The sequence below is a fragment of the Sceloporus occidentalis genome, unplaced genomic scaffold (genome assembly GCF_023333645.1).
Source record: "Sceloporus occidentalis isolate IW3139 unplaced genomic scaffold, rSceOcc1.0.p SCAF_8, whole genome shotgun sequence".
Lineage (NCBI taxonomy): Eukaryota > Metazoa > Chordata > Lepidosauria > Squamata > Phrynosomatidae > Sceloporus > Sceloporus occidentalis.
In genome coordinates this window covers 42800810-42824871 of record NW_028316988.1, presented here as the reverse complement: position 1 = coordinate 42824871, position 24062 = coordinate 42800810, and the positions used below count along the sequence as shown (strand labels likewise).

At 44.6% G+C, this 24062-nt stretch overlaps 1 protein-coding gene across 2 annotated transcripts in view; it reads left to right on the top strand.

The window, feature by feature from the left end:
• LOC149308773 (vascular endothelial growth factor receptor kdr-like) overlaps positions 1–24062 on the top strand; it is a 93877-nt gene that overhangs the window by 39885 nt on the left and 29930 nt on the right. For both annotated transcript variants that reach the window (XM_089536437.1, XM_089536436.1), the window contains exons 10-16: positions 5832–5982; positions 10603–10723; positions 15287–15395; positions 17314–17607; positions 20642–20788; positions 22898–23023; positions 23944–24050. In XM_089536437.1, the coding sequence (XP_089392563.1) occupies positions 5832–5982; positions 10603–10723; positions 15287–15395; positions 17314–17607; positions 20642–20788; positions 22898–23023; positions 23944–24050 (1055 nt within the window). The remainder of the gene's footprint in view (positions 1–5831; positions 5983–10602; positions 10724–15286; positions 15396–17313; positions 17608–20641; positions 20789–22897; positions 23024–23943; positions 24051–24062) is intronic.

Below are 24062 nucleotides of genomic sequence, written 5' to 3'. Positions count from 1 at the left end.
TTATGTCAATGCATTGACTCCCTTGAAAAGTCTTTGCAAGTTGCAGAAACAAATTGTACCAAGCTACTGAGCTTCTAGCTGAGCTTTGCCCCCAGCCCTTTCCTCTTGCCAGGAACTAAGCACACCAAAATTGGAGAATTTGCATCCTTGTCTCCCATCTGGAGATGTCCAGGAAAACTGAAGACTAAAGGTTAGGCCCTGAGATCTGGCAACTCGAAGTGTGGGCCACCCATGCTCCCAATCCACCCCATAGAGAGATGGAACTTATTCTGACAAGAGGAACACAACTTGTTGCTGGCTTTGCATGTAGGACTCTGGCGTCTCCAGGAGGTGGCTGAGCGCTTTCTAAAAACGCCGTTCCCCCTTGACATATTTGTACATCAAGGGCTGTCCAAGAAGCCGGTGGGTTGCTGTGTTTTTTTGTTGTTGCCGGATTATGTTTTTGTCTTGAGCCAAAGTTTTGAGAAGCAAAACGTCTTGAAGTATTTGAGCTGGGTGGGGAAAGAGCAAAGGGCGATCTTAGCAAACAGCTGGCGACTACACATCCTGGCGAGCCAAGAATGGGAAACGTGGGAGAAAATAGTTATTGCAGGCTGGAGTACAAAGCCAGGAGCTGAGGGAGGGCAGGGAGGATTAAAAACTACTTACAGTCAAGTAACGGGTATTTTTCATTCTCACCCTAGAACAAATAAACTGAATTCGTGAGGCCTTTGCGGAGGCTTTTGATGCAAGGGCAAGTTTTCCATTGAAGGTGGCTGGAGAATGAAATTGAACTGTTCTATGAAATGGAACAGGACAGCCACAACCGTTTCCTAGTATTGTCCCTTGAGCCAAACTGGGCTCCAAAAATATTGTAAAGCCAGGATTTATCATTATGTGATAGCTGTCACAAAGTAGCAGTATCACTAGGTTTGGTGTCAACCAATGTCTCTGGATGTTCTGGGATGGGGAGGGAGGTCTCAACCCAGGTAACCCAGCATCCTGTTCACACCATCACCCCAAGTCATGGCAGCAAATATAGGATGCTCCCCTGAGCAAGAACAGTGTTATACAGTGCGCCATTTGGTAACTTTTGGACTAGCTTCGTGCACAAGTTAAGAAAAATTGCTTTGAACAGATGCAAAAATGAAAACAGAGCCCACCTCGCAATTCTAGATTTATACAGTGGGTCCCTCCCTTAAATGGGGGATCCATTCTGGATCACCCGCGTAAGTGGATTTCTGCATATGCTCGTGCCCCATTGGAAACAATGAGGGTACGTGCTCATGGTACAGGGTTGCATATGTGCCACAGGCACACACACCATTTGCCCAATTGCCACACAGCTTCAGCATAAGCTTGAAGCCGTGTATGATGCAGGCGCACTGTATAAATGAATAAATACTTTTCTAAACAGTCATGGCTGAAATCCTAAATCAGCCATTTAGTTAAGCTAGCTTAGTTAGTTAGCATCTCCTAGCCTGACTCCCCCAATTTTGCCCTACTGGGCAGCAGCTGGTGTGAGCAATGGAGGTCTTTTCTCCCATCTATAGGGCACAGCATATTGATGCTTCCACCTCTCCAGTGATCTCCAGTGTGACAATCAGAAGCAGGATCTCTGTTGCGATTGGCAAGTTGTTGTTGTGTGTCTTCATGTCATATCTGACTTATGGTGACCCTTCAGGAGGAGAGTGGAAAGATCAGTCAGCTGTGCCCGGATCTAGATAACAAACAGATCAAGATAATCCATTTCATCCAAGAATCCCGGAGGATGTTTGGGGGGCGACATTTGTCTTGCTCCGATCACTTTGCAAAGGTATAGCACTCGGGGGGAACTCCCTTGACTGCACTCTGCAGCCCAGCAGTGAAGAAAGGCTTTTAATATTCAGGTCAGGTCTCACACCAGCAATTGCATTTGTCAGAGCCCAGTCTGAGGTCCTTTCATAGTTTACCAAGAGTGGAGGGAATGACTCGCCCTTGCATTTTTAAGTATGTTTGGACAGTGTGCATTGGAAAGGTGATTCAGATGGACAAGCTCAGGTTGGCTTTCCCTCTGACTGTAGCAAGCAGCTCAGAAGGGAAGGATTTCTAGGGAGCAGAGGCAACAGGACTGCTAACTGACTATAGGAGAGAAAACTATGGGAGTCTGTGCTTGTGTCTTTAGGGACTTTTCTAGCCAACTTCTTTTGCCTATCCCCTCTTCTACCCCAAGATGGATTCCCTGAAACAAGAAACACAGGTTTTCTTTTTTCACCTTACAAGAGAATCAAGGAATTACTCCTGTTTCTATCACAAGCTCATACCTGCTGCATTCTGCTTAATATAGATAGCAAATGTTCCTGAGCATCTTACTCCTTATGCTATAGACATACTATGAGGACTGTAGAAAGGAAACTCCAGGTTTCGCACAGCCCTAGATTTGGAAAAAATAAACAGGTTATTGGGTGGCAATGTGTTATTTGCCAGGGGAAAGTTGCATGCCTGTTCATTTCACATCAGTTCTTTGCAAGTGTATCGCTTTCATGAGCTCTGAATTCACACCAGTTGGCAGTGTGTGTGTGTGTGTGTGTGTGTGTGTGTGTGTGTGTGTTAGGAACTTCCTTCTTGTAGAAACAGCTTTGCTTCACAGTCCTTGTCTCATTAAATTTGTGTTTGAGATGCATGATTTAAAGCGTGACTCGGGCTATATTTAGAGCCTGGCATTTGTTAAAAACGGGCCCTTGCTACACATTTCAGTCCTGTCACATGTACATGAACACGGAGCTGTTCAGAGATTCATTTGCTTCTGTACACAAAACGGATGAAGGAAAGAAAAGACATAACCGATGGCACAATCCTAGGCATGTACAGTACATGCGGAAGTAAGGCGCACTGTTTTCAAGGAGGCTTCCTCTTAGGGAAATATATATCCAGTTGCAGCCTTAATTGCAGGAAAAGGATGAAATCTTTGCATCCTTCTTATAACGGACGTGTGTTTGACGGTAGTGCCAACTTTTACATGAGTCGTTGCCCAGCAGATTTTTACGTTACGGAAAGCTATTGCATAAATTGTCCTGATTTGGATTGGGGCCATGACATATTGGCGTTGAGGAGTCCAACCCTGAGGGTGCAGCTACACTGCAGAAATAATGCAGTTTGGCACCATGTTAACTGCCCTGGGCTCCATCCTACAAAACCCTGAGATTTGTCTTCTTTTGATCTCAGGGGAAGGCAATAGCAAGCCTCTTCGGAACAAATCTTGCCAAGAAAACCCTGCAATAGGACTGCCATAGGGTCCCTATAAGTCAGAAACTACTTGACGGCACACAACAGCATCAACAACAGCAGCATCCAGAGGACTGTGTAACTCTTATTCTTGGCGTACAGGCTTAGTTCTTCCACCTGTATGCCCCCATAACCTTACAGGGCATTTGAGGGTATTGGAGCATAAAAACTTTATTTCTTTTTGCAGAAAGGTGTTTTTTTTTATGCTTGGGAGACCTTGGGGGCAACATGAACAGCCTCCAGGGCCAACATATGGCCCACAAGCTTCCCTCTCTCCATCTCTAGAAGAAGAGTTCTGGCCTTGGCCCATAGCATGGCAACAAGCATTTGCGTTCACATTCTTCCCACCAACCCCTGCTTTCTGTAACAGTAAGAGAAGTTAAATGGAGATCTCATCTAGCTGGGCCATCTTCCATAGCTTCCAAAGGTTCAGCAAGGTGAAGCAAAACCTTAGAGTACCGCAGGTGGATCCTTTACTCCAAGAAAGTGTGATGAAGTTCTCCACTTTGGCCCTTTCAGTTCCTCTGGACCAAACTTGACTCGTCCCTTTCACATGCTCCATCCCTTTCCCTCAAAGGAGGTCGCCTTAAAGGGACAGTCTTGCAACTCCAGATTGAGGTAGGATGTGTTAAGTCAGATCCAGGACTAGGCTTAAGTTCTGATTTGGAAACAGTGGGCTTCTGGACCATTAGTTTTGGAAAGAGAAAGCTCTTGCATAAGACTCTCCAGCTTTGATGGTTCCAAGACTTCACATTCTCTAGTGGCACTTGGACCTGCAACGCACAGCAGAACTTGACACTCCTGGTTCTTTACGGTTGGCCCCATGGGTTGACAGCCTCCTTTCCCAGGATTTCAACCTTCTGTCCAGGAGGGATTCCAAAATGTCCTCCATTCTGAGTACAACTGAGAAGCATGGATTTACATTTATGAGTGGTGTTAGCTTTTATTTGGCAATGCCCTCCATTTTTCTTGGCTATCCTACTCTTTGGAGTGTCTTGTCCTCCTTTGTGATTAGGACATCTGGTCACCCTGGTCGACAGCCTTTGGGACCTCTGGACCTCTGGAACTGAGGCAGCACCTCCTATCCTTCCAAGAGCTCTGGAAATCCCAAAGTGGGTCACCAACGCCAACCAAAAGCTCCCTGGGAGATGGAGGTGTACTAAATTTTGAATTGTGGGCCCATTCCTTTAAGGCTATCTCCTTTGATGGAAGGGGCAGAGTGCGGAAGGAACCAGTTTTGTCCCAGAGGTACTGTATTAAAAGGCCCCGGTGGAGAGATTTTGGGGCTGTATTGATGTGTCCTTCTCCACCTCGAGGAGCAGAACATCTGGAGTCCATCCTGGAGGAAAGTTTTGCAGAAGACCCTGTGGATTTAGAAAGCTTTGGATGCCGCAAGAGTAACATGAATGTTCTGGAATGTTCTAGATCCTAGAAAGTGCTAGATGCTTGGAATTACAGGGTCTGAAGAGACATGAGGCCACCACTTCCTGATGCAGCCACGTTTCTTGCATAGGATTTTGCTCTATGGGGATGGGAAATCAAGTTGTTATGGTAACCTCTTAGGATTTTTTTTTATTCCCTTCTGTAGAGCCGGCAACAAAACAGAATTAGATATTAATCAGCTCAGGAGAACAACCTTTAATTATTGGTCCTCGCAAGGTTATCAGTCGCATGCACCAGCAAATTGCAATTGTTATATGTCTTGGTATGCGTGCACGTCTTTCCAAAAAACGTTACACGGTTTGCAAAGGATCGGTCTTTCAATTTCAAGTAAATGATTGCTCTGTTGTTCCTTTTGGCAATTACTGCTTTGTTCAGTGACTCATTCTGGGTTTCAAATAATATTTAATAATGCCATGCGGTTTAAAAAGTTATTGTGGTGTTAGATGCACATTGGTCTCTCCTGGAAGGCATCACTGTAATCAAACGCAAGGCGGAAAAGCACTTATTAAAATAAGATAATTCAGATATGATGGTGTTTAGTCCCCTGATGGAAGATTATCTTCATTTGCGTGGATATTGTTTACTTGCTTCAGTCAAAGCAATCGAGACCTAAAACATCTCCAAAACAGATTGGACAATTACCTTTTTAAAAACAAAACAAAAAGCAATGTAACTTGTTGCAGGTCTCCAAAAGTTAGTTCATGGACATTGCATTCCTTCTTCCTTTTGCATTATTTTCTAGTTGTTGTTTTGGAACAAAAATCCAGCTGTGAAGTAGAAAAATAGCCTAAAATTGTGGGGTGGAGATTGTCTTGAAATGCTGACTGTCAATTTATGGTGGGACCCCATGAATTTCGTAGGGTTTTCTTAGGGCAAGAATTCTCAAAGGTGGTTTTGCCAGTTCCTTCCTCTGATTCAAGAGCAAGTAACCACAAATACAAGGTGGATCTTTAAGATATTATTGAGTTCTCATGTTGTTTTGTTACTCCTTGATGCTCTTCGGCATCTCGCTTCATTGAAAAGCATGGACAGATCATGGTTCTTGAAGAGCTGCTCCAGTCCTAAGTTTTGCCCCCTACACCTTTCGAGAAAGAGCAATTATTTGCCATCTGGGTTCTGATCTTTGTTACCTCTTTCCTTTCCAGAGAGACCCAAAATTTATGAAAAGGAGACAGATTTTTACAAGACGGACTTGGTCACCAAAGGAGGAGAGCATAGCCTCCAGTGCACCGCAAGTGGGACACCGCTTCCCAGCATCCACTGGGAATGGGAACCCTGCAGCCATGCGGACAACCAGTAAGTGTCTTCTTTGCAGCATGCGCTCCTGAGTATATCACAGTTTGTTGATGTTCCACATTATTAGAAGCACATGGCTCTGAAGATGGTGAAAGACTGCAGTATAAGAAGCATAGTTTGCTAAAATCCTGGGAAAGGAGATGGAAGTTGCTTGAGGTAAACCAGGTGCAGGTTGCCAAGCAAAAGCATATAGAATGTTATTTGACTACAGAGTACCTTCAAACCTTGAGTGGTGGGAAAAGATGCTCAAGACAAAGTTTGGGTAAGAAGCCAAAGAACGGGAGGAACTCTGCTGGATTGCACCCAAGGTCCATCTCATCTGCCAGCCAGCTTCCAAGCATGACCTGCTGGGTATTTCTAGGTAGAGATGAAGAAAGAGTATAGATTTGTAGACCTGGAAGGGGCCTCGTAGGTCATTCAGTCCAAGCCCTTACTCTATGCAGGATTTCCAGCTAGAGATTCCAAAACCTTGACCTTCCAGGTGTTTTGGACTTCAGATCCCAGAATTCCCAGACCATTGGTTAACATGGTTGAGGCTTCTGGGAGCTGTAGTCCAAAACACCTGGAAGGCCAGAGTTTGGGTATCACTGATACAGCATTGCTAGCAGGGAGCTGCCCAACCTCTTTTCTGAAGACCTCCAGAGAAGAAGACCCCAGGAATTAGTCCCATTGCTGACCTGCTCTTGCTATCAAGAAGTCTCTTCTCATGTGGAATTTTATGCAAACCTGTCCCAACATAAGGAAAATCCTGCTGCAGTTGCCCATGTTTCTCAATATATTGCAGAGGACAAGAAAAAGCATACGAGTATTTTTTGCATCTATCTAGACCAGTGGTTCTCAACCTCCCTTTAATACAGTTCCTCATGTTGTGGTGACCCCCCAAGCGGTGCCTCAGTTCCTAAGACCATCAGACATAAGTGTTTCCAATGGTCTTAGGTGACCCCTGTGAAAGGGTCATTCGACCCCCCCCCCCCAAAAAAAAAGGTCGTGATCCACAGGTTGAGAATCGCTGATCTAGACCTTGACCAGTGTCTTTGTGAGGGCACTGGATTGTGTTGCTCTTTTAAAGAGAAATCATCAGCCTTGGTGATTTTAGAATTTTAGAAGGTACAAACATCTCTTTTTAAAGAGGGAACTGGGGTATTTTGAGGGTGGAGAAGACAGCAAGGAGTACTCTGGCATGTTTCATCATTGCAACTTGCAGGATTCCACCTACATGCCATTTTGCGGTTGCATGGCAACCTGTGCCAATAGCCCAGAGCGTATTTTTAGAGACAGAAGTGTACGGCGTGTGTGAGATGATGCGCCCGCAGAAACTCCTCTGAGTCGTCCCTTGCATGCACAGCTTTGCTTAATGTAACCATGGCTGGTCTGACCTTTTGCTGCCTGAGATCAAAATCAAGAGGTGCCATCATTTAATGCCACATTTGACTACTGCGCTACTACTAGCCACCACCACCTCCCCTTCTTTTCTTCTTCTTCTTCCATCCTTCTCCTCCTTCTTCCCTCCACCTCTTTATCATTTTCCTCTTATTTCTTCTCCTTCTTCTTTTATTCTCCTTCTTTTTCTCCTCTCCTCCTCTTCATTTTTTCCTCCTCCTCCTCTTCTTCCAACCTTCTCCTCTCTTCCTCTTCTTCATCATTTCCCTCTTCTTCTTTCTTCTCCCTCCTCCTCCTCCTCTTTCTTCTTCCTCCCATCCTTCTACTTCGTCTCCCTTCTTCTTTCTCATCATTTTCCTTTTCTTCTTTCTTCTCCCTCCTTCTCCTCTTTCTTCTTCCTCCCATCCTTCTACTCCTTCTTCTCCCCTCCTCATCTTCATTATTTTCCTCTCTTTCTTTCTTCTTCTCCCTCCTCCTCCTCTTTCTTCTTCCTCCCATCCTTCTACTCCTTCTTCTCCCCTCCTCATCTTCATTATTTTCCTTTCTTCTTCCTCCTCCTCTTCTTCTTGCAAGGTTCAATATCAGGTGATGGAAAGTTCTGCCTTCATCTGGTGTACCACCAGACTCCACACCTTGAACCTCTGGGTCTAGCATCTCCAACCTTTTGAGACCAGAAAGCCAAAGGCTGCATGCCGACTCCAGATGTCCTTTTGAAGCTGGCTTGCCATTTGCCAGTTGGACTCCAAAGGGTTAAAAGACTTCCTCAGAATCAACAGCTACCAAAAAACATCTGCACCCCACTGGGATGTTTTGAAGTTTTCAAACCTTCCAACTGAAACAGCTGCTCAGAAGCAAATAAACAGCCCCTTGAAGAATGTATATCGCAGCGCATTTGGGCCGGAACAGAGACCGAGCCGGCTTTGTTGGTTCTGACTCTCCAAGAGGAGAAGTCAAGGGAAAAGTGACAAACATCCCAAACAGCAGAAGTCAAGAGGGCATTTTGAGCACTCATTTGAACCGAGGCAATGAATGGGTCTTAACAAGCATATAAAAAGGGGACTGGAAGGAGAAAAGGAGGACAACAGCCATGATGACGATGACGATGACAAGGAGAAATTAATTCGTTAGATAATTGGGGGGATGTTTTTCTCTCTACCAAATAAGCCTGTGTGAATTTTGCATTGAATAACTCCTGAACTGCAAAAAATGTTCATCAGTCAGGATTCTACTTCTTCGACATTGAAGAAACACATTTTTTGCACATATATTTTAGCATCCCTAGTACCTCAAAATACAAACAGGGATATACAAGTGTAAGAAATCCTTGGCTTTTGGGGTTTGGAAGAGGAAAAGGGTTCTGAAAGCCCAGATTAACCAAACAGGATTCAAGCAACGTTGACTATAGGGTGCTGTTTCGCACAGTGTCTTTAGACAAACAGACACTTTCCTTTGTTCCTGTTGAAATGTTGGCGGAGGGACCTCTGGGGAGAGGGCTTGGCGGAGACCCGAACACAGAGCACTTCCCTCGGTGAGGACCAGCAGGGAAGTCGAGGAGCCAAAGCCAACAACGGCTCCTCCTGCACTTTCACCCATCTCTCTGCAGCAAGGAAGCTGGAGTCAGGTTTTCCACCCGTAAAAAGGGACAGATGTGGGAACACCGAGAGCCAAAGGGGCTGCTTTGCTTCCCTCTCTGTTGTTTCCTAAATATTTTTGTTCTCCAGTGTGGACCTACTGCGTTTGGAAGGACATTTGTAGAATATGTTTGAACCGGTGAAGGCAGCTTTATTTCTTCTCCAAGGTCATGGAAGTTGCAGGGAGGTCAGTTTTTGGATGAGCATCCAGGAAGATCTTCGCCTTCAAAGCCTCCAAAAGATGGAGGAATCTGTTCCAGAGAGGGAATATTTTCACCCTGAATGTGTGCTTAGGTATCCTGGAAAAGAAGGCTGAGACGAAAAAGTGGGGAGCATTTTTCATGAAGGAGGGAAGGAAGGAAGGAAGGAAGGAAGGAAGGAAGGAAGGACAGAAGGTTAAATGCACTGTAGCCCCAGCAATGAGAATTTGGTTTGGAGAAATACACATCACGATTGCTCACCAACATCTCAATCCTCACTTATGGTTTTCAGAACCCTGTTTTCTAAACCAGTATGTGGCTATTAGAAAGTAAATGGATATGTTGTTTAATTATGTTTTTTTAAATTATACTAATAGTTTTTAGCTGTACTTTGTTTTTTAACTTGTCCTGGGCCACCTTGAATCGGGTGCTCATGGAAAGGCAAGATAATGAATTATTTCATTAATTAAAGGCCGAGATTTCCGCCTGCGAAATGCTGGAAGGCTGTGGACAGCTTTCTTTGGAAAAGGTACTTTCCTGGACAACAGCTCTCAGTCTCCCCTACATACCCTGGGAATAGTAGTCTCCCACAAGAGCCTCCCCAAGCTCTGTCTGTGCTTCCATCTCCATGCGGCTGGCTTAGTCAGTGTGCCTCTCTTCCCTTTCCGCCATGTAGGTGTTGGTTCGATTTCTGCACCTGCAGAGAGACACTCGCAGGCAACAGCCCTCTCTGTTGTTCTGCCAAAGCCCTGCGGAGGGCAAAGAAAGCTTTGGGAGGTGATCTCTAAAGGTTTTGCTGGCTGCCTAGCCTGGCTTTTTCTGGCCTTTCCTCGCACATCGTTCCCTCTTCCTACACCAGGGCCTTAGATTCATTGCAGAAGAAAAATCCTTTCTTATACCACTCCTTCCAGTGAAGGGGCCAAGTTAAGTCTTCTGCAACCAAAAAAGGGGAAATGTTTTTGCTGTATCCAAAGTTTCTTAGAGGCTATGTGCCCTCCTAGTCTCTGGCCAGCATGGTGTAGTAGTTTGATCGTTGGACTATGGATCTGGAGAACAGGGTTCAAATCCCAGCTCCGCCATGAAACCCACTGGTGATTTGGGGCAAGCCACACTCTCTCAGCCTCAGGGGAAGGCAATGGCAAACCCTCTCTGAAGAAACTTCTCCCCAAAAAGCTGGGATAGGTTCACCTTCGGGTCACCATAAGTCAGAAACTACTCGAAGGACACAACAGCTACTACAAAGTCTCTGGCCGTTGCCTGGCACTGCTCCACAAGTACCAAAACATTGAGGAGAGAGTCCTAAGGCTTGTATAATTCTCTTCCACACATTTCTCAAGTTCCCAGCCATTTCTCAGGTTGCATACTCAACGTTGTGAGATCTGGGCATCTCAATGTCTGTTTCTTTGCAGATGCAAGCAGCGCGGAAAGAAAACCAAGGTGGAAGAAACCATCAGCTGCGAAGCCACATACCCAGCCAACAAAATCAAGAGCATTGAGACGCGGACCATAACGCACGACAATAAGTTAAAGGTAAAAGCGCCACGGCTCTTGATCTCCCGCCATTTCCCCAGCTTCCCTCCCAATGTGCTTCTCTCTCTTTTCTCAGGCACTGGTTTCCTTTCGGCACCTAATCGTCTTCGACATACTTAGGATTTTTTCACCCTGGGATCCCTTTGCAATCTCCTCTGTTTATCTGAAGGCTTGACTCCGGTAATAATGATGTCACCCCAGTGCCTTTTATTTTTGAAAGAAAACAAACTAAAAGGAAACAGCTCTCCAAAAAGGCATGACTCTGGGGGGCGTTTTTTACATGCATTTTTAGTCTCAAGCCTGAGAAAGTGCAAGGAGCGACTGTGAGCCATGAGAATTCTCGCAAAGGGCATTTGGCTAATGAGTCGCTTATCTCATCCGAATGCTCAGCTGTCTTCGTCCCTTCACTCGCACTGTCCATCCCTCCCACACTTGCTATTCCTGGAGTGGCTCAGTCCCCAAATGGTGCAGAGATCCAGGCTCTGTACAAAAGACATTTATTCACACACAACCTACAAAAACGTCCCCAGTTTGGAGCAATTTGGTGCTAGTGTGAAATGCAAAGAACGCCCTGATTTTTCAGGGTCTGGTGGTGTGATCTATCAGGAAAGAGTAGCTGAGTCAGTATCATCACAAGTGTTTCCAAGGCTCCAAGGTTGACTCAGCCTTCCATCCTTTCATAAGTCAATAAAATGAGTACCCAGTTTGTTGGAGGCAATTGGCAAACACATTGTAAACCGCATAGAGAGTATATAAATATGTAAAGTGCTATTGCTATCCAAGGGCTCTGTTTGAATAGGGACTTTTTGTCTGGGAGACCAGTCATGCAGAGGAAGTATATTATGTTAACTCTCTTTGGCTTCAAAGATTGTGCTGGAATGATAGCTATCAGGTCATCCTCATTCATTTCTAGTAGAGCATCAATAGAGCTTTCATCCAGACATCTCCCAGCAAAATAATAATAAATAAAATTTCATTTCTATCCCACCTCTTCAATACAATCGAGGCGGCTTAGAACAGTAAAAACATGTAACATAATAAAATATATCCCATTATCCCCTCCCTCCTTACTTACTTACTCCTTACATGAGGGGATTTAGTGGCTAATAAATGAACCAGTGGGCCAGCCAAGTCTTTGATAGGGCACAGCATGTTCTTAAGACCATCCAATCTAGAAGCAGTGTCTTTCTGGTTTGCATTAATGGTTAAGTCACTTAGGCCGGTAAGCCACTTCTACAATGTTTGAAGTTTTGGCTGGCCTAGAACACAGCATGGTCTTGCTAGAAGTTTCTTTGGAAATTAGCAAACAGGTGTTCCTTTCTACTAAGCTTAGTGCTCCCAAAGTCATAACCCAACACTAAAACCATTCCATCACACTGGATCTCCAGCTAGAATAGGCCCATTGAATTAAAGGGTAGTGCATGGCTTGAGTGTTGGAATATGACTCTGGAGATCAGGGTTCAAATCTTCATTCAGCCATGGAAAGCCACCGTTGGCAAGTCACACTCTCTCTGCCTCCGAGGAAGGCAATGGCAAATCTCCTTTGAACAAACCTTGCCAAGGAAACCACGTGATAGGGTTGCCTTAGGGTTGCCATAAGTCGGAAAGAACTTGGAGGCACACAACAACAACAGTGCAAATGTTGTTTTACCAAGTTAATATTGATTCAGTGAGTCAACTCCATCTGGGAGGGCAATAGGATTTAGGTCAGTGGCACAAATTGCGTGGCCCTCCTGTCCTTTCCCCTTAACTCTTCCCGAAGGTGCCTAGTCCTTGCAGGCTGAGTCTTCTTTCAATAAAGCGCTGTTGAAAATTTGTATGCAGATTGTCCCATTTACAACTTCAGCTTTCATCTCATTCCTAACCCTGCCGGCTTTAAAGGCTCCTTTTGGATAACTAGTATCTCTCAATTAAGATTAATAAAGCTCTCCTTGCTGAGTCCCATTTGGGGTAGGATGGACATTTCTACCGCAAACGCTCTAATGAAGTCCGTGGGTGTCTTCATTAAGCAAAGCTTTTAGATAATCGGGTATAATTTTATAAACATCACGCAGATAAAAATCTCATAGCCTCCGGTGCTCATTCCAGCCAGAAATAGAAGCTTCGGGAAACAAATCTGTCCATTTCCCACCAAAGCTGGGCAAGTCTCTTTATTGGCATTTGGCTAGTTGGGTAAAACAATAAAAGAAGGAAAGTCAGAGGCTCAGGCCGGCTGGCTTTAATTGTCTGCATTAAGTCCCTGGCGTTGGCTCAGACGGGATTATCTTTCCTGGATGCCTTGAGATTCCTTGTGCCTTAGCAGATCCTGAAGTTCTGCAGGATTGCTAGTTCTTTCATCATTGCATTCTAAAAAGGGGCCATTTGTTCGGTTGCTTTCCCTTCCTCTTCATCTAAAAAGTCTCTACTGCAAATTGCTGCCAGGAGAATCCAACCACGGTGCCAGATCTCAAGCTTTCCATGTGAGCCTGCAATTCTGGATGCTTGCCCTGGCCATCGCGAGCACTTCTCCCTTTCTCTGATCGATCGTTTCTTTATTGATCCTCATTATCCTGTGGGTCAATTGCAAGACGTGTGAAAAATCCAGACAGCTTGCATTTGATTTAAACCGCTCTTTGCCGTCCAAAGCACCTCGGGGTATTGATGTATAGATGGATCCCTTCCTCTAGCCAATGATGATTTCATTCAGCTAAGGAAGGCACACTTCTCAGTTCAATTTGCAGATGATTTCCTAACAACAGTCTGATGCCTTCCCAACACGTTAGACACCAACTCCCATCATCCCTGACCGGTATGTTCCCCAGCATGATGGGAGCTGTAGTCCAACCAGTTGGAGGGGTACAAGATTGTGGAGGCCACTATAGAGAATCAAATCCTTTTTATTTAGATGAGGACAATCAGCTGCCAATGGATAGTTTTAACAGACAGGATTCGGGTGCACCCCTCCAGCTGTCATGGAAATGCATTTCCCAGCATTACTCACTATGATGGTTAGGGCTGATGGGAATTGCAGTCAGTGATGCTTGGTGCTTCCCATGTCAGTGGGCTGGTTAAATCGGTTCCAGATTTTTATCTTGAAGCAATTCAAAGTGCTGGATGTAATAAGAGGGGAACTGCTTGAAAATGGCATGCCAGGCTGGTTCTCAGTAAGGATACAGCAATAGATAAATTGAATTTGCTCCTCTGGTGCAAAGAAAGAGAAAGTGAGGAGAGGGAAGCCTGCATGTTTCCTGTTGCAAAGACAAAAAGTGTTGCACAAGATGTGAACTTTTGAAGCCTGGTTCCCTTTCAGGCTGGGAAGGCAGAAGCTCAGCTGGTTGCAGGTAGACCTCCAGACAAGCGCAGCTGAGCTTGTACTACAAATGGGTTTGCTGTGAATGTTTTATGAAAAGGGAAAAGGGATGCCTCCTGTGCATTTAAGGGAGGATATTAAAGACAATATCCCGGAAGATGCTTTCTGACGCATCAAAGCATGTCTGGAAGAGTAGGGCTGGCTGGAGGAGGGAGGCTCTAAAAGTCTAAGTCGTCACATTCAAATTCCCATGAGCAAAAAAAAGGGGGATATTTGTTGCAGAGATGGGTGTCTGGAGAACCACAGGCAAAAGAGAGCCCAGAATTGATCAAGCAAAGATTGACGGTTTTGAGAAAGAAGATTTCCCCTGTTTTCAGCAATCATATTTTGCTAACAGTGTCCTCTAAAGCAAAGGTGAGCAACTGCAGTCAATTTGCACATTCTGGGAGCATGAACCAAAAGTGACCAGAAGCTCACTTTGGATCATTGCAAATGATTCCATTTTAAATGCCATGGACAACCACCTATGAAATCCTGGAGGTTGTAGTTTGGTGAGACACTGGTCATTTTTATTAAAGGCCTTCTCCCCGCAACCAATTTAAAGGATGAATTTTCACTCTCAAAGACTTACAGGAAAGGCAGTTTGCTCCTTTTATAGGAAGGATAATGTAAGGAAAGTCTGGAACTCTGGAGGAACACACAAAAAGTGTGTTTGGAGATTGATTTGTAGTTACAGCTTCCTTCACTAATGGATCGACCCAATTGTTGGTGCGATAAAGGTGCAAAACCAAAGTGCCAAGAGACCTGGAGGGACATGTGTAAGGAGGCAGGACTGGCAAGCAACGATCCCAAATCTCAGGCCTTAAAGAAAAGAAAAGAAAAGAAGTTCCTCTTACAAGTAGGAAACGTCTGGAAATGTTCCCCTTTGCCATTTCCTTAACCCAAGGCATATCAATGTTCGACCGACTTGTAGCTGTCCTGTATAGAGAACATCTGGAGATCTTCAAAGGCTTTATTTGAAGAGGAGATTTGCTTTCTGTGGTCCAAACTCTCCTTTGCTTCCTCTCCTTAATCTGCTTGCTCTGTGTTCCCCAAAAAGTGATGCATTTGCCCCCCAAAGCCCTCTCCTTCTCTTGGAAATGTAGCAGTTTCTTGCAGGACACAGAGAATATCTTCATACTTTCTTTCTTTTTTACATTAAGAGTCATGTAATTATAAGGAAAGCTAAAGCAACTGAGTTCTTATTCTCTTTCATATTCTTATTCACTGGGCAGATTGTAAGCATCCTGACAACCACGTCTAGCAACGTCTCGGGGATCTATTTCTGTGTGGCTTCCAACAAGGCTGGCACAGAAGAAAGAAGCACTGAATTTTACGTCTCAGGTAAGACATCTCCATGGGCCTCGGGCCTCTTCCCTATTTTTACATTCAGCATGTCACTACAACAGCATCATCGCCTGTCTATTCTCCCATGTGCTCATGTACAAACCATGCTCATTATAACTAGTGTTGTGTCGATAGGAGTCCTCCGGTTGACTCCAACTTATGGCAACCCTATCATGGGACTTTTCCATGCAATATTCAGAGGAGGTGGGACATTGCCTTACTCTAAGACTGAGAGAGAATGCTTTGTCTAAGGTCACTTGGTGGCTGAGCCAGAAGTCCTAATCCAACATTCAAACCACTGCACCATGCTGGCTCATGAAATCAGTTGAATCAATGGAATTCAACTATGCATTGACTCAACAAGGACAGTTCAGTGGATCTGCACTAGTTAAGACGAACCCATAAGATCTGGCCAGAAAGTCCTCACCTCTGCTTGAATTGGTTGCAACTATTAATATTTGTTCATACATAACAATGAAATAAATCCAGATATTATCTGAAGGAGCGTAATCTCCCATTATAAGTGTTCCTGGATTTTGAGATCTTCAGGGCAGGCCCATCTCTCAGTCCTGCTGCCCTTAAAGGCACATCCTCTGAGAACATCGGAGAGAGGCTTCTCGGTGGTTGAACACAAACTAGATTAGACCCCTTCATGGTGTCCTTCTGGTGAAGCTTTTTCATTTCAACAGGCCTCTGAGAGCTGCTTAAAGCAGTGATCCCCAAAATATGTCCTCAAGAGGTTTTGGACTTTAGCTCCCAGAAGCTTTAGCCATCTTGGTGAACGGTCTGGGATTCTGGAAACCGAAGTCCAAAACATCAGGACAAACCTGGAAAGGCCAGAGTTTGGGAATCATTGGCTTCAGTAGTGTTGCATCTCTTACTTTTCAGTTAAAGTGCTTTGAACTTGATTTATTGTTTGATGGTATTTTAGTGGTTGTATGTCTTTACTGATGTGAGCATTTATCTTTATCAGCTTCATTCCCCATACTTCTAGGTCTGGGGAAAAGGCAGGATATAGCTAAATACAATCATCATCATTATCACCATCATAATCATCAATCTCCTCTACCTTTTGGAAGACCTTCCTTAGGAATGATCCAGTAGGGAAATTTCTTAAGCAACCCTTATGGGAATGAAAATATTAGGACTGATTCATTTTAGTAGAACTTGCACAGATGACTGTATGTTTGGAAGTACTTGAAAGCCCTACTCAATTGAGATAAGACTGGTGGCTGGATTCTCAGATTTGGACGGCTAACAAGAGTTGCCCCAGGGCAGTTTGTCAATTCCAGACATATTTATGGGAGACGTAAGAAGGCTTTCATTCTTTCAGACTGTCTCTCTCTGGTTCGACTGTGAGCAATCCAGTCGCTCTTTGCAAAGACAGGCGTGGAACTCACAAGAGTGCAGGCGGTTTAAATTATGCAGGTTATTGTGCAAAGGCCAGGAAATTGAAAGCCTGTTAATTCCTTGTCAATACAGATGGAACCAGACTTTTCATTGCAATGGATGCTCACACTTTACCGCTCCTCAGCATCTCATTTAGCCGCTGGTGCTCAGAAATCCCAGACGCATTACAGTGATTAAATTGTAATTACTACTTGGTAGGGTTGGTAGTAATGGCAACAAGCCGGTTGCTCAATATCACCACCAAAATGGAAAACAGGTGCCTTATGGTTTCTGCAGCAGCAGCTCAGTAGGATGAATCCAATCTGAATTGTACTATGAACTTTACAAAAAAGCTGTTCAAGGTACTAAAGCTATTCAGCATCTTGAATTTCCCCCAAAATAGAGGGCATACTAAATTATATTCATTCATGGCTGGTAACATGCCTTGCCATGTTGGTGATTATGGTGATGATGATGAATGATGATACAATATTGCACATTCCTTTTGTTGTCGTTGTTGCTGCAGATGTACCATCAACTCTACAGACCGACCCCCAAATCACGGCCATAGTGGCCAGCAACGTCCAGCTGACCTGCAAGTCCTCCAAATACATCTACAGCCATCTCTCATGGTATGACCCCACCTTGCAGAAAATCCCCGACGACTTGACCCAGAAGAAAGTAGACAACTATTCCATCTCCTTGACGCTGGGCATCCAGAACGTCTCACAGGACCAGGCTGGGCTGTACATGTGCCGGGCTCGGTCTCACGCCAACAGCACCGAGGGGCTGGAGAAGAGTACCATGCTCAACATTAAAGGTGAGTCTGGGAGCATCTTAGACTTATCATGGAAGTCTGTGGAGCAGTTCCATATCTGGACTGGACTATGCAACTTGGAGCTACAATTCATGGCTAGAATCATGTTGGTTGCCAAGTTGTTGCTGTTGTGTGCCTTCAAGTCATTTCCAACCCATAAGCAAACCTGTCATGGGGTTTCTTGGCAATATTTGTCCAGAGCAGGTTTGCCCTTGCTTTTGTCTTAGGCTGAGAGAGTAGAACATGCCCAAAATTCACCCACTGGGTTTCCATAACTGAGCAAGGATTGAAACCCTGATCCCCCAGAGTCCTAGTCCGACACTCAGACCACTATACCATGCTGTCTTTCTTCTTCAGCAAAAGCAAATGGGAAATCCAAGTCCAGCTTTTTCATCCAATATTGAGCAGCTGGCTTGTCCTCATTGTCAGAATATTATTATCCGTAGAAAGGTTCGAAAATGGAAATTATGTTGGTGGTTCTTCATTTCCTGGCTGAGAAAAGGGCTTTCCTAGCACTCCAAAAAGCCTGTCAGGAAAAAAATAACACCAGACATCATGGCAGTTCTCTCCTGGGATTTTGCACATGTCGAAGTGTTCCAGAAAATTATTCTGCACGGTTATACATGTGGGAGTTTTTTCCGCCTCTGAGCCATGTTTTCTGTGCCAAGGAAAGGGCTTTGCACATGCAAACCACCAGGATTTCTGCGCAGAAGACTTTTCCAGATTGGGGTGTGTGAATCCGGAGAGAACGCTGCCTGAAAATGTCTTGTTTCTCTCCTGCGGCAGGTAGAAAACAATGGAAATAATTCATCCTTGCTCTGCAGATGAAATACATGAATGTTTATGGATGAGAAGTGGAAATGTCTTCACTCCAGAAAGATGGCCATATATATTTACAAGCACATCTATATGAGTACGACAAGAGAAACAGGCAACAAAGGATTGTCGATCTATTTATCTATCTGGGTGCAAATGTGGTGTAGTGGTTTCATTGTTGGACCAGGGCTCTGAGAAGCCAACATTTAAATCCCCATTCAGTCATGGAAACCCATTGGGTCACTTTGTCCAAGCCACACTCTCCCCTGAATATATCCTGCAAGGAAAACCCTATGATAGGGACACGTTGGACATGACTGGAAGCATGGTTTCAAGTTGATGTCAAGTTGAAGGCACACAAAAGCATCAGGGAAGAGAAGAGCAGAACAAAGCCAATGTGATGTAGTGATTTCAATGTAGGACTTTTATTCCAGGAGACCAGGGTTCAAATCCCTGCTCAGCCATAGACACCCACTGGGCAATTCACATTATTATTATTATTATTATTATTATTATTATTATTATTATATCCCGCCTTTCTCCCAACATATGGACTCATTCTTTCAGCAGCCTCAGGGAAGGCACTGGTAAACCTCTTATTTCCTTATTTGAGCCATTGTGGCATAGTGGCTTGAGCGCTGGACTCCAGGAGGCCAGGGTTCGAGTCCTCAAACAGCCAATGAAACCCATTGGGCGGTCTTGGTCCAGTCACATACTCTCAGCTTTAGCGGAAGGCCATGGCAGACCTCTCCTCAATAAATCATGCCATGAACACACTTTGAGCCAACATAGTGTCAAAGTTTCAGGGTTGGAAAAATTCTTGGAGACCAGAGTTCAAGTTCAGCCATGCAAACTCACTGTGTGACTTTAGATAAGTCAGGAAAACAATGCAAACTTGCCCTGGAAATAAAAAATCTGGCATAGAAAACCCTGTAATAAATTGGAATTAAAGGCAGCTAACAACTCTCTCTGTGTCTTTCTCTCTGGATAGAAGGCCTCACAGTCTGCCTGGTACGAAATTAAATGATTTTAGCACTACAGAGAGGTATAGTATCAGCAGAAATAATGCTATGTCCTTGGCCCACTGTCTGGCGTGGAAAGGAAAAAGAAAAGAACAGAGAAGCACAGGGAAAACTTTGAAGTGCCCACTGCTTTCTTCAGGAGAGAATACAATGGTCAAAGAAATCAGACGGAAAAAAGTCTAGACGGTGCCAGGTTCTGTGGATTTATTAGAATTTCAGAAGACAAAGGGAACAAAAGAGATTTCTTTGAGGAGGAAGTCAACGGAGAAAAGGCTCCTAGCTACTGGAAACTCATGCCGGTTCTCCACGCACAAATGCAAGGAAAGCCTGTTAGCAAATTGGACAGATGTGCATTCTGACACTGGCAAAAGTATGCTCCATGGGGTATTCCTCTTGCACATAGGGTGCTCCTGTTGTGCGCCAGTATTTCCTAGCCCATGTCCTTATATAGCTCAGGGAGTGTCTCAGTGTACATTAGGGAGTGTGCATGGGACATGCTCATTGAGCATTGGTGCATCAGTCACTCCACTGGCTCCCACTATGCAACAGGTGCCCTTACATTGTAATGCCACAGCAGCCTCTACATGACTCAGGATGTTGAAAAACTACTCAATTGAATTTTGGACACATCTAAGGCCATTTACAAAGCTATATCCCCTTACATCTAAAGACAGCAGATCCCACCTGATCTTGGAAGCTAAGCAGGGTAAGTGGCTTACGCAGAGCTGAGTAGGATATACATCTGTGTAACTTGCTAACTACAGAGCCAATGTGATAGAGCGGATTGAATATTGGCATAGGACTCTGCAGGCCAGGGTTCGGATGCCCACTTGGACACAGAAGCTCACTGGGTGACTTGGGCAAGGCACACTCTCTCAGCCTCAGATGGAAGCAAGACCAAACCCCCTCTGAAGAAATCATGCCAAGAAAACCCTCTGATAGGTTCACCTTAGGAACGCTGTGAGTCAGAAATGACTTAAGACAAAAAACATTTGGCTACCAGGATGCCATTTACTTATGTTATCAATAAATGTAGTTTAGTTTAACGGCAACTCGGGTTATTTCAGCTCAGCAACCCATAAAGCCTCCGTAACTGCCTGGAATGCAAGGAAGTTTATATGCATGGAGGTCAACATTCAGGGATAAAGGTGGATTCATGATCTTCAAAGGGTTTTCTTTTCTTTCCCATTTGTTTGCAGTTAAGACGGTGCCGCACATCATGGAGAACTTCACAGACCTGGAGGTGAACATCAGCGGGAAGATAGTCCTGGAGTGCAAAGCCAATGGGACGCCCCAACCTGTGATCGCCTGGCTGAAAAATGGCTACCCAATTGCCCCGGCTTCAGGTGAGCCAGTGGTGCCCAAACATTTGACGTTGTGGTACTCTTGTTCTTATTTTGTCATGGCTAGACTAGTGGTTTGAGTATTGGACTAGGACTCTGGAGATCAGGGTACGATTCCCTCCCTCGATCCATAGGAGAAGCAGGATATTGGGTGACTTTGGACAAGTCACACACTCTCAGCCCCAGAGGATGGCAGTGGCAAACCCCACCTGAAGAAACATGCCAAGAAAACCCTATGTCAGCTTTGCTTTAGGGTCACCATAAGTCAAATATGACTTGGAGGCACACAACAACAACAGAAGGAATGACATACCTGGGCAAGACCTGAACTCAGAGCTCAGGGCTCACCAATAGGATTCCAACCCATACATTTGTTGCATGTTTTTCCCTCCCAATCTATCTCTTGGCCTTCATCGTAAAATCCCAGGTTGGCCTAAGAAGCGGCGTGAAAGTAGACTTAAAAGTCACAACACTAGCATCCATCGCAATTGATAAAACGCAATGAAAACAACAACAAAAGCTAATAAAACACTCTTGCTCTGGAAGCCTTTAAAAGCAAATATGCTTTTAGCGGATGCCTGTCAAGCGTCTCTGTAAAGAAGGCATATGTTTCTCCATCCTTTGTGTTAGCAAAACAATATGTTTTGGCGCAACTCTGGGAGATGTGTGTATATGTGTCATGTAAATAATAGCAGCCCAATAGGCATTCATTGCAGCTGTAATGGAGTCAGAGAGAAAGAGAGGTGGGGAAAAACAGCATATTCCCAAGATCATGCGCTCACCCCAGGACTGGAAAAAGCACATGTGTGGTTTTAAAAGCAGCGAATACATAATAAAACAGCCTCCGCTGATCTTAAAATGCCACACTGTCGTCATCCATCAAAGATGTTTGCCACCCCTGGATCAGAGTAATCTGAGTAATGACATGTTTAAAAGATGCACATCTTCCGTTTTCTCTCCTCCAAAAGCAATTTCCTTGCAGCCCTCTGAAAGGGCCGTCCCTGTCCCTGTATCTTTCATTTTCCCTCTTTGAGTTCGGCAGAGAGAGGATCCATCTATAATTCAGATCAGGCTGTTCTAGGGAAGAAACTCTTTGCAACGCCTGAAGTTTCATAAATAATTCCAGAGGGACAAGCGTGTAACCCAAGCAGCCAATGGAAGCATAAATAAAATATCTGGAGGGAAAGCAAAAAGAAACACCTCGGGGTAAATTTTGCAGCGCTCGGCACGGGAAACTTGCACACGGGGCTTATGTTAACAACAGCGGTGTTATTCGCAGGCAAGACACGTTGCAAAAAATAATAATACTTACATCTATCCCTCTTCAAATGCCTTTCCTAGTGGGTCCTACCTTCTCTGTGATGACAACTACTTAGCAAAACAGCTTAGAAAATGTCTCCTAAGGATGGAAGGGAAGAGTGAGTCAGATTGCAAAGGGGTCTCTCTGTGCAGGCAGAATAGACTTTTTGTAATGTGCTTCGGCTGCATCTGCATTGCAGAATTAATGCAGTTTGACACTGCTTTAAGTGCCATGGCTCCATGCTATGGAATTCTGGGATGTGTAGTTTTGTTTAACCTTCTATGTCAGAGAACGCTGATACCACAACTAGCGTACAAATCCCAGCATTCCACACAGTTCGTCTCAAAAGTGCAACAAGATCCCTTTGCGTGCATCTTTGGTGACCTCTCTGACCACACTGAAATAGCCATGTTTTGGGGGATACCTCACTTGAAAGATGGGTTTTTGGGGAGAGCTTTGCAAGACAAGGCTATGGAGATGCAGCTACGTGCCATATGTATGTCTCCAGATTCAGGATTACAGCCCTCCCTTTTTGAACATGACATTTTTGGATTGTATGCAGACAATTCCTAGTTCATGCCCCCAAATCTCAAGTTAAATGGGTCCCAGAGAGCTGCATGAGAACCGAAAGGTAACTCTTTCCATGCCAAGGATCCAGTCCCAGAGAAAGCATGCCCCAAATAGGCTCATATTCTCTTCTGCTTTCGCTCTGTGATGTTGCCCGTGATTCTCAGGTGCCAATTCCATTTTGCAAAGGCTTCCTAGAAAGCCACGTAGCATACGTTGCAAGAACTTTTTGGTTCTTCTCACAGGGATCTCCATGGAAAACAACACGCTGGTGATCGAGCGAGTGAAAAAGGATGACGAGGGTCACTACGAGTGCAAAGCGGTCAACGAAATGGGCCAAGACAGCACCCAGGCCTTTATTAAAATAGAAGGTGAGGTTGCAAGATGAAAAAGACGGGGGACCTGCGCTATCCAATATCTCAGCAAATTATAGCAGCTGCGGGGAACTTGGAATCCTCCAGATGTTGTTGGGTTACAGCAGTGGTCCCCAAACTGTACCCTTTAAGAGATTTTGGACAACAGCTCCCAGAAGCCTCAGCCATGTTGGCCAATAGTCTGGGATTTGGGGAGCTGAAGTCCAAAATTCCTTAAAGAGCACAGTTTGGAGACAGCAGTGGGTTTCCATCATTTGGTCCTCTAGATGTTTTGGACTTCAGTTCCCATAATTTCTGACTGTTGGCCAATTGGGCTGGGGCTTCTGGGATCTGAAGTCCAAAACAAATGGAGGACCAAAGGTTGGGAACCACTGAGCTATAACTATCACCAACCCTAGCCAGGATAAACATTGTTGAAGGATGATGGAACTTGGAGTCCTAAGAAAGGTTCAGACTGGGAAACACTTGGCTTTGGTTACTTGCCCCCTGAAAAAGTCAATCTCACAATTGAAATACAACTGTAACATACAACAGCTCCATCTAGGCTCAGCCACCAAAGTCAATGATGAGATTTTGAGTCTAAAACATCTAGAAAACATCAGGATAGAGTAGAAGAAACCATGCTTTATAATTTTCGGTGCAGAAAATACTGTTTCTTATGTTAAAAAATGCTGTTTTCTATGCAAAGCGACCACATGCAAATTTTGTGCAAAAATGGGTCCCCAATTGCAAATAGGCTTTGAAACTGTGTGATGATTTTCAAATCCCCATGATTCTTGCAGTGCAAATTTGTTGGATCCTTCCCAATGAAGCGTTGACAACTGACTCCTGGTTGCCTGTGTGATTTATATGAAATGTGGTGCATAATATAATGGGGAGCACTGTGCTGAAATGTGTGTCATATGCTTCCCTTTCAGGTTCGGATGAAAAGTCCAACATTGAAGTTATCATTTTGGTTTGCACAGGCTTGGCAGCAACACTTTTCTGGCTTCTTCTGACCCTCTTCATACGGAAACTCAGAAAAGTAAGATAATGC